At 47.8% G+C, this 17,956-nt stretch overlaps 2 gene segments (V, D, J or C); both read right to left on the reverse strand.

The window, feature by feature from the left end:
- Positions 1-1,426: 1,426 nt before the first annotated feature.
- Positions 1,427-16,954, reverse strand: LOC124518507 (probable non-functional immunoglobulin lambda variable 5-48). The segment is given in 3 exon segments: positions 1,427-1,511; positions 16,508-16,766; positions 16,889-16,954. Coding segments are annotated over 3 exon segments (390 nt in total).
- Positions 9,909-10,437, reverse strand: LOC124518481 (immunoglobulin lambda variable 5-37-like). The segment is given in 2 exon segments: positions 9,909-10,252; positions 10,375-10,437. Coding segments are annotated over 2 exon segments (390 nt in total).
- Positions 16,955-17,956: the final 1,002 nt, after the last annotated feature.

The following is a 17,956-nucleotide window of genomic DNA, read 5'->3' on the forward strand; positions in this document are numbered from 1 at the left end:
GCTGTCCCAGAATCAATGCGCTGATCAGCTTCAGGCGCTACCTGGAACCCAGACAGGGTTGGGGGCTCAGCCACCCATGGGGACAGAGACTCACCCAGGGATCCCTGGGCGTCAGCCTCATCCCAGGAGAGCAGGTGTTCAAAGCAAGTCCTGCCCTGCTGATGGGACTCCAGTGACACTCGCTGTCACTGGGTTTCCTGCTCATGGGGATTCTGTTTCCTCGATTGTGACGCTGATGAAGGCTGGGTGAGCACAGGTTGACAATGACTCCTGGGGAGACAGAGGAACTTGGAAAGTGTCAAGTCCAGGACACTATACACTAGCTCATGCTGGACAAAGCAGGAAAGAATATCCAATGGGAAGAAGACAGTGTCTTCAACAAATGGTGTGGAGTAAACTGGGCAGCAACATGCAGAAGAACGACTGCACCGCTTTCTTACACCATATGCAAAAATAAGCTCAACATGGATGAAAGACTCACGTGTGAGACAGGGAACCATCAAAATCCAAGAGAAGCATGCAGACAGCAAACTTTGACCTCGGCCATAGCAAATTCTTACTGGAACTGCAGGACACAAGGGCAGGCCTCCCCTCGATGAGCCACTCAGCATGAAGTTCTTTTATTTATTATTTTTAAAAAACGTTCGTGTGTTTATTTACTTTTGAGACAGAGAGCAACAGAGCATCAGTGGGGGAAGGGCAGAGAGAGAGGGAAACACAGAACCTGAAGCAGTTTCCAGGCTCCTAGCTGTCAGCACAAAGCCCCATGCAGGGCTCGATCCCACGAACCAGGAGACCATGACCCGAACAGAAATAGACACTTAATGACTGAGCCACCCAGGCTCCCTGGGATGAAGATTATTTTGAGTTAAAAAGCAGTCAAGGTCCACACACACAGGAGAAGCTCTTCATGTCTCTTCAACTGAATAAAAAATTCAGTGTGAGCACCTGCTCTGGGAAGCCAGCTGGCACCACAGACAACTGCACTAGGATATGGACATGGTGGCGGAAACCATGGGGGGGGGGGGAGGGGCAGCCAGCAAGGCCTGTTTGGTCACAGTCCTCTGTGTCCCATCATTTCCCAGGGGCCCTGCACACATTGTTTTCCCAACATCTACTCTAGTCTTCTTCTTTTCTCTGTGATGTGCATTTCTTTGCATTGAATACTAGACCCCTACCTCATCCATGTAATTCAGAAAAACATAGATCTCATTTTGTCTACGTGTCTTTTAACTTTCTAGGTCTCTGTTGATTCCCATATGTTCACTATTAAATTTCTTGTGTGTCATTTCAATCTCTTCAAGGACAGGTCTCACCATAGAGGACTCACCCTACAGGAGCCTCCACAGAAGCTTCTCAATAAAAGAGGCTTGGACACAAGGTCTGTGGACCCCGGGGTTTTGGTCTCACTTCCTCGTTATCTGTGTCACTGTGAGTAAGGGTAGCTGCTCCCACTGCTATGATATGTAGCACAGTAATAGTCAGCCTCGTCCTCAGACTGCGGCCCAGAGATGAGCAGAAGCCCTGCATTGGCCGAGGCATCTTTGGACCCGGAGAAGCGGCTGGGGACCCCAGGGCCCTGGTGCTTATTTGAATCTGAGTAGTAGTACAGGAGATACCGGGGAGGGCTCCCTGGCTTCTGCTGGTACCAGTATATGTAGTAGCTTCCAACACTGAACCCACTGCTCAGGGTGCAGGTGAGTCTGGCTGTTGTTCCCGGAGATGCAGACAGGGAGGACGGCTGGGTCAGCACAGGCTGGGACAGGGAACCTGCAAACACAGACACTCGTCAGTGATGGAACCAGAAATGGGGGGAAAATGTCCCAGGATGCTGAGCATGGCAAGCACCCTTTGAGATCCCCCTGTGTCCCTGAGGCAAGCCCCTACCTGTCCATTGAGACACAAGCATGAGGACTAGAAGAGTCCAAGCCATGGTGACATAGACCCTAGTACCCACACTGGGCTGGGCTGCCCCGGGCCTCCTTTTCTCCTCCACCCTTGCCTCAGGAGGAGCTGTCCATGCAAATGAAGCCCATCTAGTGACTGCCCAGCCCCTCCCTGGGCCCTGGTGCTTCAGCCCAGCTGAAGGACACACCCTGGGGACGATGGAGGTTGGCTTCACCACTGGGGAGACCCCTGGGAGGAAGCACCTGCATGCACAACGCACAGGTCCCTGCTCGGGGGACCTTGCCACAGTAGAAGGGACACACATGCCGACTTCCCATCAGGGAGCCACGAGCCCAGAGCCCAGTCCCCAGGCCCAGGCTCTGAGCAGTTGTGAAGACACCACAGGGTACTCCCACAGCGCCCCCTCTTGGCTGACAGGCACCTACTTCACTGTGTCCAACAGCCCTGAGAGCCCAGCTGGTTTCCTCAGCTCCTTTTGTTCACACATCCTTGAGCTGAATCATGGCCAACTTGATCCCATAGTACCGCCTGTGATGACTGCAGTGTTTTGCACTCTCAGAAGGAGTCCTGGTCTCTGTGAGATGCAAACATTACCTCCCGTTAGTGGTAAGTTGTTGACATCTGGCAGAACATGCTGCAGACATCATATCCCTGCACTGGTGTGCGATGTAGCATCTGTAAAGCTTGGGAATGTTTTTCAGCTCCTATGCATTGTAAGATGGATGCCGAGTGTCCAATAAATTGGGTTTTGTTTTAATCTGCGATTTTTTAGCTCATTTATTGGCTAAGTGATTTATCAAGGAAAGGGAAAATAATGAATTTATCTTTGATGAAGTCCAATGGATCAGTTTTTTTATGGCTTGTGCTAATGGGGTCTTATCTAAACATGTTTATACAAACCCTAGAGCCTGCAGATTTTTTCCATTTTTATGTTTACAACTGTATACTTTATAATTATGTCAATAATCCTTTTAGTGAATTTTTTTATGGAGTGAGAGTTTTTGGTGAGCTTCATTTCTCTCGATGGACATCCAGTGGTTCTGTGGACATTTGTTCAAAGGCCATCCTTCCTCCTCTGAAAGGCTTCTGCAACCTTCTCAATAAGTTTTTCTTATCCATAAGTATCCATAAGTATTTCTTATCCATGCTTTTGTGAGTTTGGTTCTGAGTTTTCTGTTCTGTTCCATTGGCCACTGTGTACCTTCCATCCACACCACTCTGTCTTGTGATAAGAATTGAATTACACTTCTCTACAAGTTGGGAAGAATTGTCATCTTTACTATATTGACTCTTCTAATCCTTAAACACAACATATCCCTCCATGGTTTTGGATCCATTTTGATCACATTTCCCAGCATTGTCGAGATTTCAGCATCCATGTCCTGTACATGTTTTGTTAAATATTCACCCAAATACTTCATCATGGAGTGGTTTGAAGTGTTATTTTTACATTGTTTTTCACAAGTTTATTGCTCATATAGACGCAACTAAATGATCATTCTACATTGATCTTGTGTTCTGCCACCTTCCCGAAATTGCTTATTACCCTTTCAATTCATATATTAACATACATACTCATAGCTCCCTTTGTATTTTTCCCAAATATCATCCTCTGGCCTGAAAATAGGGACATTTGGCTCTTGCTCTCCTTAGTCTGTATGCCTCTCATTGTTTGACTTGCCTTATGGTTTGGTCGAGCACATCCAGCCCTATGGCTAACAGCAGTGTTGAGACTGGACATGATGACCTTGGTTGCCACCCTGGGGGAAAAGACTTCAGAGCTTCACCTCAGTGTGTTAGCTGTGGTGTTTCATCATTTTCTTTATCAAGCTGAGGATGTGCTCCTCTATTTTCATTCTCTGAGAAATGTTGTCTTTTTCATTCATTCATTCTCATTCTTTGTCATGAATAGGTTTTGCATTGTGTGAAACGCTTTTTCTGTATTGATTGATAAGACCAGGGTTTTTTTTAAATAATTTTTAAAATTCAGTGTATTCATTTATTTATTTAGAGAGAGAATGATAGCTTGAGCTGGGGAGGGGGAGAGAGAAGAGGAGAGAAAGGATCTCAAGCAGGTTCCATGTTGTCAGCATGGGGCCCCATGGAGCACTTGACCTCAGGAACCCTGAGATCATGACCTGAGCTGAAATCAAGAGTCCTATGCTTAACTGAGCCAATCTGGTGCCCCAGGATTTTTTCTTATTTGGCCTGTTAATATTGGAGATTACATTGACTGATTGTTTAATATAAAACTGGCCTTGCATACCCACAATACACCCCATTTCATCGTTGTGTGTATTTCTTGTGATACATGTAGATAACTGAATACTGTTTTTTTTTTTATATTTTCTTTGAAATAGTTTTCTTGTTATTTGCGTGACATATTCCATTTTTTGTCTGTTTTGTACTAGGGTGCTATTGACACCAGCTACTGAATGACAATTTTAGAAAGAATGATTTCTGGGGCACCAGGGTGGCACAGCGTACTATTCATGATTTCTGCACACGTTGTGGTCTCACGGTTCATGGCATCGAGCCCATCAGAGGGTTCTGTGCTGACAGTGCAGAGTCTGCTTGGGTTTCTCTCTCTCTTTCCCTCTTTCTTTCTCTCTCTCTCTCTCTCTCTCAAAAACAAACTTAAAAAAAAGAAAGAATTCTTACCTTCACCCAATTCAGCATATTGATCCACAAGCAAGGAATATCTATTCATTCATTCCAGTTTTCTCTAATTTCTCTTACGATGCTTTGTAGTTTTCCATATACAAGGCTTTCAATTTTTCCAAAATACATCTTTAAGAATTGCATAATTATATCACTATCAATGGAACTGCTTTTATTTTTATGTATTGATGGTTTATTGCCTCTATATAGACTACCATTTATCTCCTCATTCTGTTTTTGTAACCTGAGGGCCAGAATTGAAGCAATCAGACCCAAACCATCTGCGACTGAGCCCTAGAGCTGATTGGGAATCAACACCTTTTGTTCTCGGACATCTCCACTGAATATTTTTTTTATCTCTCAGCAACAAAGTTTGCTTTTGAAAACATGAACACGGTGAGAATGGGTTGTCAGTGTAAAAATATAACTGAAGGAAAGGATATGACAGTGTCACATCATCTGTCTCTGGGACAACGGAGGGTCTGTTGAAGATCTGAGCACAGAAGTCACCCCCTGAGCCACCTGAAGGGTAACGTCACCAGACCCAGAGAGTGAAGGGAGATTTTGTCTCACTTCCCAATGGGACTGACGCACTACATAAGCACTAGCACTATCGTGGCATATGAGACAGTAATAGTCAGCTTGTCCTCATGCTGCAGTCCAGAGATATCAGAAAACCTGAACTGGTCAAAGCATCTTTGGACCCGGAAAATGATAGGAGACCCAAGATCCCTGGAGTGCGTCTGACTCTGACTTGGATCTCAGCAGAAACCAGGGATGGCTCTTTGCCTTCTGCCAGTGCCTATATATGGTGTCACTTCTCAAGGTGCAGATGTGGGTCAGCACAGGCTGGGAGAGGTTTGCTTCTTCCAAACACAGACACTCCTGTGTAATGGGGCAAGGATGGAGGTGAAGCTGCTTGGGGGTCTGATCCAAAGGGGTTGACAGAGGGACAGGGGACTCCCCAGTTGTCTGAGAACTGGAAGGGAATGTGAGGGGTCTACATGCAGCTGTATGTTCTGTCCATTTTCCTCCCAAGGGATGGACCCTGGAGATAGGAAACTACAGCAAGATCACTTCTAGTTTCCTCTGAAATCCTAACGTGGAGATGGAGGTCAGACCTGAAGAGCCAGAGGGAGAGACTGAAGGTCTGAGGGACACGGGCAGAGACGGGAAAAGAGGAGGGAGGGTTTGGGGGTGTTGGCAGGGAAAGTCTGCAGGATCTGGTCCAGATTCACATGTAGCTGGTTCAGACAGAGGGCACTTTGACTATGACTAAGGTTATTGTCCATATATCACCTGTGGGTACATCAGTAGTGACACAAAGCCCTTTAAGGACCACATGGTGACACTGATGTGTGGATGAATGTTTGCTGGCAGCACGTTCAGTTGCAGACACAGTATTTATTCCTGTGCATCTTCTCCAGACCCTGTGGGGACGTGCGGTTGGCCTCTGTTATGTCAATTGTCAGTGTCTTCCCGGGATGCCCAATTTTTTCTCACATTACATTCAAACATGAGCATTTCTATTTTCCCTGTTCAAGGAAAGATCTTTCTGCAGAAGAATCCCATGTGCATGTGTCTCCAGGTAAGTTTCATACTGAAAAGATGCTCGGAATCATGATCTTTGTGCACAGGTATTTTCTCTCGCTTGCTCGCTATCTTAGACGCTGTGAGCAATGAAAGCCGCTCCCACTGCCATGAGCTGTAGCACAGTAATAGTCAGCCTCGTCCCCAGGCTGCGACCCAGAGAGGAGCAGAAGCCCTGCCTTGGCCAAGGCATCTTTGGATCCAGCGAAGAGGCTGGGCACCCTGGAGTCTTCTCCATTCTGAGTCTCCCCCTTAAAATTTCTTGCAGGATTTGTTTAGTGGTCACAAATTCCTTTAGCTTCTGTTTCCCTGTGAACTCTTTATCTCTCCTTACATTCTGAATGACAGCCTTCCTGGAGGAAAGATTCCTGGCTACATATTTTTCCCATTCAGCCCATTGAGTATATCCTGACACTCCTTTCTGGCCTTCCAAATTTCTGTGGACAGATCTGCTGCGACCTTGATCTGTCTTCCCTTAGAGGTTAAGGACCTTTTCCACCATGCTGCTTTCATGACTCTCACTTTTTCTGTGTATTTTGTGAATTTAGCTATGATATGCCTTGGTAATGGCCATTATTTATTGAATCTAATTTGTGCTCTCTGTCCTTTTGGATTTTGATGTCTGTACCTTCCCTAGATTAGGGAACTTTTCAGCTATAATTTGCTCACATATATGTTCTCCCCCTTTTTCTCTCTCTTCATCTTCTGGGACGCCCATGATATGAACGTATTCCTCTTAGTAAGTCCCTGAGTTCTCTAAATCCTGTATTGTGACCTTTTGCCTTTGTGTTTCTCTTTTTTTCGGCATCATTATTTTCCATAATTTTATCTTCCATAACACTGATTGTGCTCTGTTTCATCCATCCTCACTGTCATGGCATCCATTCAAGACTGCATCTCAGTTATAGCATTTACAACTTGGGCTTGACTAGATTTTAGTTCTTTTATCTCTGCATAAAGGGCTTCTCAGGTGTCTTCTATGTTTTTTTCAACCTCAGCTAGTATTCTTAGAATCATGGTTCTGAATTCTGATTTAGTCATCTTGCTTATATCTGTGTTGATTACATCCCTGCACATCATTTCTCCTTTGTACGTTCTTTTGGGGTGAATTTCTCCATCTTGTCACGTTGGGGAAAAATAATAATAAATTAAAATTAAAAATTAAAATTAAACAAATTTTTAAAAATAAGCAAAGTGGGGCGCCTGGGTGGCTTGGTCGGTTGGGCGTCCGACTTCGGCTCAGGTCATGATCTCACGACCCGTGAGTTCGAGCCCCGCATCAGGCTCTGTGCTGACCGCTCAGAGCCTGCAGCCTGTTTCAGATTTGTGTCTCCCTCTCTCTCTGCCCTTCCCCTGTTCATGCTCTGTCTCTCTCTGTCTCAAAAATAAATAAACGTTAAAAAAATTAAAAAATAAATAAATAAAAATAAGCAAAGAAAGGAAACTAGATGCTAGATGTGTCTTGGTCTGCTTGAGGAGAGATCTTTGATGGAAAAGAGAAAAAAGAGAAAAGAAAAACAGTTTACAAATTTGCAATATTTTTTAAAAATTAAAATTATACAAAATGAAGAAAATAAAATAGAGTAAAAAGTTTTGCTCTTTTTTTATCCAAGAAAGAAAAGAAATAAAAACAACAACAAAAACTGGAGCAAACAAAAGAACAAACGAACAAGCAAACAAAATGAAATTGAAAGAAGCTAGATCCAGTTTCTCCCAGAACTGAAACTTTGTAGCACAATATGGTCCCCAGATTCAGCCCATGGAAGGGGTTTGCCTTGTTCTGGGGGATGTGCCCAGAGGTTGCAGATGGATAGGGCTCTGTGTAATGGCTCCATTCTCCATTTGGTGGTGCTGCTTCGCTCACTGGGGTGGGTAAGTGTGGGTCTGCTACAGGCTAAAATGGCTGCATCCTGCTCTCTAGTCTCCTGAGCAGAAAAATTTCACACCCTCTTGGATGCGCACCCTGTCACCTCTCCTTTGTCTCAGGCTTCTGTCCATTCCCCACTTTTACACTGTCTGTGTTTATTTATTTATTTTGAGAGAGATAATTATATAATAATTATAATTAATTATTAATTATTATTATTATTATTATTATAAACGGATGTGGATTTGTCTTTCATCTTGTATGACCTTAATATCTTGGCTTTATGACTAGTGAGCATATTCTGCCTGGTGTTCACAATCCGGAAAATGTACCCGTTTGGGTGCAACTTTTTGACCAACCAAACAGACTGGAGAACATTCTCCCTCTGTCCGTCTATGCCTCTGTCTCTCTCTTGGTCCAGATGGGCCTGCTGTTGGGGGAGTTAGTCATGAGAGTTTCCAGACCCTAGGAAACATGTGTCACCTCAACCTTCAAGTTTGTTTGTGCTGGAAAGTCTATTCCAGGAGCACCAGCCCAGTGTCCCAGTTTAGTGGGCCTGTGGCACCGTTGTGTCATAATTACCCGTGAGACTGGGGACGCCATTTTCACTACAGCCTCCTTACCACCTGTGCAACAAAGGTTTTTGCTTTCTTAGACTAATTTAGGAGTAAACTTTGGATTGTTGGGCAACCCATTCAGGTGTAGGCCAGCAGCATGGGTGGTGAAAGAATTCACCCAAGCAGAGCAAAGGAGATAGAAGTTTAGGGAATACACTGTAAGGGAGCAGCAGGCAGGACAGCAAAGCAGAGATGGTCTCCCAGGAGGCAGTGGTGGGGGGCTGTGGTCAAGAGTGGAAGGTAAGGAGGTGTGAAATTTGTGGAGTTTTTTTTCCTTTTTTGGTACCTTGTCTGGGTAGGAGTCAGCTAGGGCTTATAGATATTTTGAGGTGACTTGTCTAACGGGCCTGTTTGCATCCAGCACACTCGTCACTGTGGGACCTTCTACCATACTCAGGTGACCATTGCTCAAGCCTGTCGCCTAAAACTGGCCTCTGTGTTCCCACTTGCTAGATCAACAATGACAAATCCTTGCCATTTGGGCAGAGATCTCATCTTCAATAGCGGCTCATGTTGAACAGTGGGGGTGTGCTGTCCATACATAAACTTGTCTGTCCGTCTGGGTTTCTGTGCAGTTATAGACCAGAGCATGGTATTATACTAACATGCTGACAGGTGATTTGAGTGAAATGCCTTGGTGGCTGGTCCATGGGATTTGGGAGGAGGGGATCCTCTGGTGCCCTGGGCTGGAATCCTTGTTGAACCATCATTCATATATGGAATTGTTGCATTCTGGAGGACACAAAGTTAAAAAGTGGATTAAATTGGAGGGTGGAAGGGGCAACAATTAGGCATATGCGTATTGAAGCCACAGGTCCTAAGAGAGAAAGAAGGCAGCGTAGCCATGAACAGGTTTCTTTCCAGGAAAACCATCCTTATATTGCCCAGTCCCAGGGGGAGGAAGGACTTTTTTTTATGTTCCCTGATTGACCCTTTAGCAGGACACAGATACCCTCTGGACGTCAGCTAGGAGATCTAAACTCAGTCATTTCTGCAAACCGAATGTGACTAACACCTCCAACTGGGTTTGTAGAATCATAAAGGGTCTACCTATTGTAGACCCTGGGGCATGTGTACTGGGCTCTATTCCCTCACCAGTGTGCACTCCTGGGATGCCTGTGCTGTCTCAGGCAATAACACTGTGTCACTCCTTCCTCCTCAAAGATAGGTGTTCCCACAGTGGAGTGTCCCATACACAATCCTCCACTGAAGTTTCTCAATAAAAGAGATGCGGGGGTTTTTGTCTCACTTCCTCGTTATCTGAATCACTGTGAGTAACGATAGCTGCTCCCACTGCCATGATATATACCACAGTAATAGTCAGCCTCGTCCTCAGGCTGCAGCCCAGAGATGAGCAGAAGCCCTGCATTGGCCGAGGCATCTTTGGATCCGGAGAAGCGGCTGGGGACCCCAGGTCCCAACTGTGTACTGGAGTCTGAGTAGTAGTACAGAAGATACCGGGGAGGGCTCCCTGGATTCTGTTGGTACCAGTATATGTTATAGCCTCCAACATTGATGTCCCTGCTCAGGGTGCAGGTGAGTCTGGCTGTGGCTCCCAGAGATACAGAGAGGGAGGCTGGCTGAGTCACAACAGGCTGCGACAGGGAACCTGCAAACACAGACACAGCAGACGGAAGACAAGAGACAGGGTACATGAGATTAGGGAGTTGAGCCAGAGGGATTTGACTCGGGCTGTGAGGCCCACCCTGGTGCCATGGATCCTATCCCTACCTGTGCAGTGACAGAGGAGCACGAGGAGGACGGGGATCCAGGCCATGGTGACACACCCCCTTCTTAGGCCCAGAGCTAGGGCTTGTCAGCCCCCGGTCTCTCTTATCCCCTGTGCACAGGCCTCAGAGAGGAGGGGCTGCTCATGCAAATGGGACCCACCCCTGCCTCTTCTCCATGTGCACACACAGGGTCTGTGGCCCTTGGACACGGAGACTTCCTGATGCACTGCGTTCCCCCTGGGTGGGCCTGGAGGCAGCAGCTGTGGGGACCACACACAGGCCAAGGTCCAGGGGATTCCACCAGTCCCTGACGGGACACACCTGCCCTGTCCCCACAGGAAACACGGGGGCCCAGACCTGGGGCCTCCTGTCAGTGCAGGGCTGCCAGCTGGATCCCCCGTCCTGCAGAAACACTTAGACATGATCTCACAGCAGCCCCTGCTGCTCTCCGGGCAAACGTCTCATTCTTTCCACTTCTCGTTCTTTCCCACTGCTCCCAATGCTCTCCTTTACCTGCGTCCCTGATGTTTGTGCTTCCACCACGTGAGACAGACCCTTCAGAGAAGGATGGAGGTGCAGTCCTGGTGTTCTCTCCCTGAACCGGGTTTTTCCTTGGGCGGGGCTATTGTGGGAAGAACAGGAGCAATCTTGACCCAGGACAGTCTAGGAATCCCGGTGGAGCTGATGACAAGCTGAAGGGAACAGAGAGCAGGGGGTCTGCCCCCACAGTGGGCTCCTAGGGGGCAGGCTGACTCTGGGTGATGAGTGAGCAGGAACTTGCTGAGCGGTCACAAACCTTCACAGAGAAGGACACAGATTATGGAAATTTGTGCCTCTCTGGAGCATGGCAGAAAGGACTTCACAAACTCTGATGAGGCTGCTGAGGGTATGGGGACAGAGCAGGGCCCGGGAGTCCAGTAGGACCACTGCGGGGCCATCCTGCAACCTCCAATCCCTGTGCTGGGAGTCTTTTCATTCCAGCTGGGCTTCCCCTGGTCAGTGCTGCTCATTAGAGATTTAGTTCTGCAGGAAGTTCTAAGACAGATTTTGGGGTGAGGAGAAGTAGAAAGCAACCCCGGGGGATGCTTGGAGGAAGATGACAGCAGAGAAAACAGGAAGGGTGAAATGAGTTGTGTCCCCAAGTGGGACAGAGGGAGGTAACTGAATGGACCGCAGGCTGTGGGAGAGGGAGTGATGGTCCAGAGAGTTAGGTGGCTAGAGGGTGATGCCCACAGAGACAGGAATGCCCTGACTGACACAGAGGAAGTCAGGTGGGAGAGCAGATGGAGGGCAGGTGATGGGTCTGTTGTCCCCGTGTCAAACTGAGACCACGGTGTGACATGTTGAGAGGCGTGGAAACATCACAGACAACCAGGGCTTTAGGGACACCTTCTGTCCCCCATAGGAAGGATGTGGGTGTTACAGTATTTGCCTCACTGACGGCTTGGCCTGCATAACTTATTCAGTTGGTCCCCATCAGAGGATTAGTGAATGACAACATGGCTCTTAATGTCATTTGAATAAGCATCTCACAGGGAAGAGGTTGCTGAGGTTGCTGACTCTGACCATTTGTTGATATATTTAGGTGCTGAACCCCCTCCCCTTCATTATATGTGCAGATGTAGAAAGGAAGCCCAGTCTTGGGGTCACACTGGTGAGATGGACACACACTGGGAGAGATGGGATGGGTACATCGGGATGAACCACTGCACAGCAGAATCAGGCTAGGGAGCCTCCCTTCCCATGGTGGTGTTGACCATCCTCCCCCTCGCTTGCTTCCCTGCTACTCAGGGCTGAGACATTCTGAGCCCTGGTTGCACTTCTCCATAGATTGAGATCACTGTGGAATGCCACTACCCGGAGACAGCATACAGTGCTAATCTGCCTCATCCTCAAGCTGGCCCCTGTGATGTGAGGACGGCTTTGTTCCTGGAGATGGACCTGGAGAAGTGATCAAGGACCCGAGACAGGTGACTGTTTATGGTAGGTAAGGGGGTGGGCACCCCTGCCTGGAGTCTGTTGGTACCAGCCAGGGAAGTTACTGATAGATACTGACCCAGAGCTAGTCACAGGTGAGTGTCACCATGCCTCCTGCAGACACTGACTGTGATGCCTCTTGGATAACCACAGTATGAGAATTGGTTCCTAAAACCAAAAGGAGGCACATGTGTTATTACGAGAGGCAAGGGTCACCCTGAAACCTTGATTTTATGTGCCCTCCAAGAAAGCAGTCTCTTCCCCTGACCTGAGCCATAAGCAAGGAACCTGAGAAGAAGCACCATCCAGGCCATGGTGGGGATCCTCACAGGTCTTGCCTCCTCAGGTTCTTGGGTTGGTTGGGGTCTCCTCTAGGCCTTTTCATGCCTCCAGACCGATGAGGAGGAGAGGTGCTTCATGCAAATTAATTTCCTCTCTTTTACTGCCCCTTGGTCACCCTGATGTCCCCTGGGGGAGACCTTGAAAGAGGCATATATTGGGACTACACAGAATCAATGACAGCAGGGAGCCTGGGACACTGAATGACAGGGTGACATCTTGCCCCGAGTCATCTCCTCCATGTTCCTGGTGGCCTCAGTCCCAAGTTTCTTGCCTGGAAAGGCAGACTGAGGGCATGCATCTGCTTCTCACATCCTGGCCATGCTTCTAGTTCATTCCACATGTACCCCATCCCTGGGAATATTTTCTGCCCTCCCCAATGAAATGGCCTCTTGTCTCTTTGGAGAAACTTAGTGGGCAGTCCTCCAGGAGTGAGTCCACTGGGAATTTCAAAGCCCGCGCTGGGTATGAACAAACAGGGTCTCTTCTGACTCAGTCCTAGTCCCTGTCTCCTGATAGCCACGGGGCAGAAGACCAGAGGTAGGGGAGTCTACACCAGAGGCACCCCAGGCTGTGGAAGTCACCCTCATTTGCTCTTGGAAGCCATCTATTATCTGAAGTAGCAACAATGTAACTGCTGGTTTTGAGGGGAAGGTAATCATATCACCATGAAATTATGAGATTTCTCCAAACATCAGGGAAAAAAAGAATCTGAACAAAAATGGCACTGTCTGAAAACATTGTGTGACCATCCCGAGGCATTGTAAAATACCCTTGCCTTGTGTAGTCGCTATGCAGCAGAAAGAACTAGAAGGGTGGCCAGGGAAATGGAAAAACAAACAATTTCTGGAGTAATAGGTGAAAGAAAAGCCACAAAATTGGACTTCATCCCACTGTGGAATAAGAATGTGATCCAATGCTCATTTCTGAATGGTTAGTAGATTGTTTCGTGATACGTATACGGCCATTGCTTTCTTTGTCATCAGCTGTGTTCAGAGACTTAACTCACATCAGACGTAAAGATTTATAGTAAATTCGGGCACCTGGGTGTCTCAGTCCGTTAACCGTCTGACTTTCAATTTCAGCTCAGGTTGTGATCCCACAGTTCCTGAGTTCAAGCCCTGCATCGGACTTTCTGCTATCAATGCCAAGCCTGCTTCTGTTCCTCTGTTTCGCTCTCTCTCTGCACCCCCTCAAAAATAAATAAATGTCGGGGCGCCTGGGTGGCTCAGTCGGTTAAGCGTCCGACTTCAGCTCAGGTCACGCTCTCACGTCCGTGAGTTGGAGCCCCGCGTCGGGCTCTGGGATGATGGCTCAGAGCCTGGAGCCTGCTTCCGATTCTGTGTCTCCCTCTTTCTCTGCCCCTCCCCCATTCATGCTCTGTCTCTCTGTCTCAAAAATAAATAAACGTTAAAAAAATTTTTTTAAATAAATAAATAAATGTCAAAAAAGATTCATATTAAATCCAATTCTGTTAGCCAAAATTATTCTTGAGACAGTGGTTAATGTGTAATTATATGCATCAGATTTCAAGATGAAGAAGAAGACATAAAACTTAAAAGTTATCAGTTCACATCCGTCACTACAAAATGCTGAAGCACATGAGAAGTCACAGAATACTCTGAATCTTATCTGTGACTATTGCAGATAATGGAAGCTGTGTGTATGATGTATTTCATCCAGAATTCCGATATCCAGTGTTTTCCACAACAAAAGTAACCTTAAAATGTCCATACTACCCAAAACAATGTATAGATCCAAGGCTTCCTATGAAAATTCCTATGATATTTTTCACAGAAATAGAAAAAAAAGTCCTGACTTTTGTATAGAGGCAGAAAAAGACCTAAAAGTGCCCAAGCTATCTTGAGAAAGGAGAATAAATCTGGAGGCACCATACTTCCTGCTTAAATTTATAACAAAGTTCTAGGAATACAAACAGTATGAAACTGGCCTAGAAAGCCACACATAGATAGATGCCACAGAATACAAAGACCAGAAGGTAATCCAAGTTCCCCTTGACCACCAGGGAGCAAGTACACTGCAAACAGGGCCTTTGCAAGGTTCCTAGAGGAGAAGTGACACGGAGTTTGGAGGGGATTCAGATAGGCATGTGCATGAATCATACAGCAGGTGACCCAATCGAGATCCTAAGGTTCTCACTGGTGTTCCTGACACACTCTGGGAGAGAAAGCTGGTATTCTTGGACACCTTGCAATGGGACACATTGGTACGCATGCCATGGTGGTCAGCATGCATCCACATGGTCAATCTGGGGTAAGAAGCCCAGCCTAAAGACTCTCTCAGCCGCGTCAGGCCACATCTGCCAAGAGCCCCATGGGAGCTGCCCTCTGCCCTCTGCTGCTTCCTGCATTGGCATGGGTTCCTGGGGCCTGGCTCCAATGCCATTCCAGATTACCCATTCCCCTGTTGGGTGCTCGGGATGATGAAAAAGCTCTGGAAATGGACAGTTGTGGTGGTTACAAAACATTGTGAGTATACTCAGTACCTCTGAATTGCACAATACAGAGTGATTAAAATAATAAATCTTCTTGTGTTTATTCTCATCACTATAAATTATCAGTTCAAAACCAAATTATATGTAAGAAGCTGTACTTATACAAATATCCTTCTTGTCCTGCTATGTGGTACCCTATTCTAACTCATCGTCATCAGTAAAACTTGACAATAATTTTTAAAATTATTTTTCTGGTAAATTCCACATATAAATGAGATCATATAGCATTTGTCTTTCTCTGTAGGGCTTATTCCTCCTAGGGTAATATCTGGCAGGTTCGTCCATGTTGTCACAGATGGAAGAACTTCCTTCTGGAAAGACATAGGACTGGACTTCTTTGTGCACAGATAGGGGACATCCTGCCCTGTCGCCCCACAGCCTCCCTGCTGCTTGGATCACTGATGAGCCCTGATGTCACAGGAGAAGAGAGGAGGACAGAGTCAGGGCCCGGGAGTTCAGGAAACCAGCCACAGGGGTACCCAAAGTCCCTGATGGTGTCCGCTTTGGTAAATTCACATCTGTGGGATCTACTTCCCACCTTCCCAAGAGCAGACCCAGCATTTTGTAGCAATGAAGGAGTGCTGCATGTTACCTTCACAAGCACTACTGAGGGTTTTGCTGACACCTAAAGTTTCTCCCCTGGCTAATCACCGTCCCCTGACATCACAATTTCAGGGGCAAGTAGCTAGCCTGGTTGCCCAGCCAGCTCTGTGCCTGCTAGTTCTTCTGTTCTGAGTCCTCCCTCGGCACCAATCTTATTTAGTACATCCTACCTGGAACACACAGCTATTCAGCCAGCTCTGAGCACAGGAACCTGGAGGGAAGGGAGCCTCTGCCCCAACCCCTGGAGGAACAGACTCCACATTCTGGAGGACTGTCCACCTGTTGCGATGGTCCAGACTCTGATCAGAAAACTAAGACAGTGGATGTGCCTTTGTAAAGAGAAAAAGGGCCAGCTCAACACTCTCTAACTTTTACACTTTAACCACCAGACAAAATGTCGGCATTGTCGTGGGTTTCTTTGATGCCTGTTTGTTTGTTGGCTTGTTTGTTTTCCTGACAACACAAAGAAAAGTTGAATAGGACACTGGGAGGAGGAAGCACATTGTGACCTAGAAGCTACTTCCAAAGACAGTCGGTGTGCATTCAAGTTACTTTCAACTGGAAGAGAGTCAGACTGCAGGGATCTGAGCAGGCTGAGATATTTGTCCCACTTCCCCATGTGTCTGTGTCACCGTGACCAGCACTACTGTGCCCAATTGCACAGTAATAGTCAGCCTCGTCCTCAGGCTGCAGCCCAGAGATGAGCAGAAGCCCTGCATTGGCCGAGGCATCTTTGGACCCAGAGAAGCGGCTGGGGACCCCAGGGCCCTGGTGCTTATCTGAGTCTGAGTAGTAGTACAGGAGATACCGGGGAGGGCTCCCTGGATTCTGTTGGTACCAGTATATGCTATAGCCTCCAACATTGATGTCCCTGCTCAGGGTGCAGGTGAGTCTGGCTGTGGCTCCCAGAGATACAGAGAGGGAGGCTGGCTGAGTCACAACAGGCTGCGACAGGGAACCTGCAAACACAGACACAGCAGACGGAAGACAAGAGACAGGGTACATGAGATTAGGGAGTTGAGCCAGAGGGATTTGACTCGGGCTGTGAGGCCCACCCTGGTGCCATGGATCCTATCCCTACCTGCGCAGTGACAGAGGAGCACGAGGAGGACGGGGATCCAGGCCATGGTGACACACCCCCTTCTTAGGCCCAGAGCTAGGGCTTGTCTGCCCCGGGTCTCTCTTATCCCCTGTGCACAGGCCTCAGAGAGGAGGGGCTGCTCATGCAAATGGGACCCACCCCTGCCTCTTCTCCATGTGCACACACAGGGTCTGTGGCCCTTGGACACGGAGACTTCCTGATGCACTGCGTTCCCCCTGGGTGGGCCTGGAGGCAGCAGCTGTGGGGACCACACACAGGCCAAGGTCCAGGGGATTCCACCAGTCCCTGACGGGACACACCTGCCCTGTCCCCACAGGAAACACGGGGGCCCAGACCTGGGGCCTCCTGTCAGTGCAGGGCTGCCAGCTGGATCCCCCATCCTGCAGAAACCCTTAGACATGATCTCACAGCAACCCCTGCTGCTCTCCAGGCAAACGTCTCATTCTTTCCACTTCTCGTTCTTTCCCACTGCTCCCAATGCTCTCCTTTACCTGCATCCCTGATGTTTGTGCTTCCACCACGTGAGACAGACCCTTCAGAGAAGGATGGAGGTGCAGTCCTGGTGTTCTCTCCCTGAACCGGGTTTTTCCTTGGGCGGGGCTATTGTGGGAAGAACAGGAGCAATCTTGACCCAGGACAGTCTAGGAATCCCGGTGGAGCTGATGACAAGCTGCAGGGAACAGAGAGCAGGGGATCTGCTCCCACAGGGGGCTTCTAGGGTGCAGGCTGACTCTGGGTGATGAGTGAGCAGGAACTTGCTGAGCGGTCACAAACCTTCACAGAGAAGGACACAGATTATGGAAATTTGTGCCTCTCTGGAGCATGGCAGAGAGGACTCCACAAACTCTGATGAGGCTGCTGAGGGTATGGGGACTGAGCAGGGCCCAGGAGTCCAGTAGGACCACTGCGGGGCCATACTGCAACCTCCCATCCCTGTGCTGGGAGTCTTTTCATTCCAGCTGGGCTTCCCCTGGTCAGTGCTGCTCATTAGAGATTTAGTTCTGCAGGAAGTTCTAAGACAGATTTTGGGGCGAGGAGAAGTAGAAA

Source organism: Lynx rufus, unplaced genomic scaffold (genome assembly GCF_022079265.1).
Source record: "Lynx rufus isolate CCGP_SWC_20201006 ecotype Redwood Valley unplaced genomic scaffold, mLynRuf1.p SCAF_24, whole genome shotgun sequence".
Taxonomy (NCBI): Eukaryota; Metazoa; Chordata; class Mammalia; order Carnivora; family Felidae; genus Lynx; species Lynx rufus.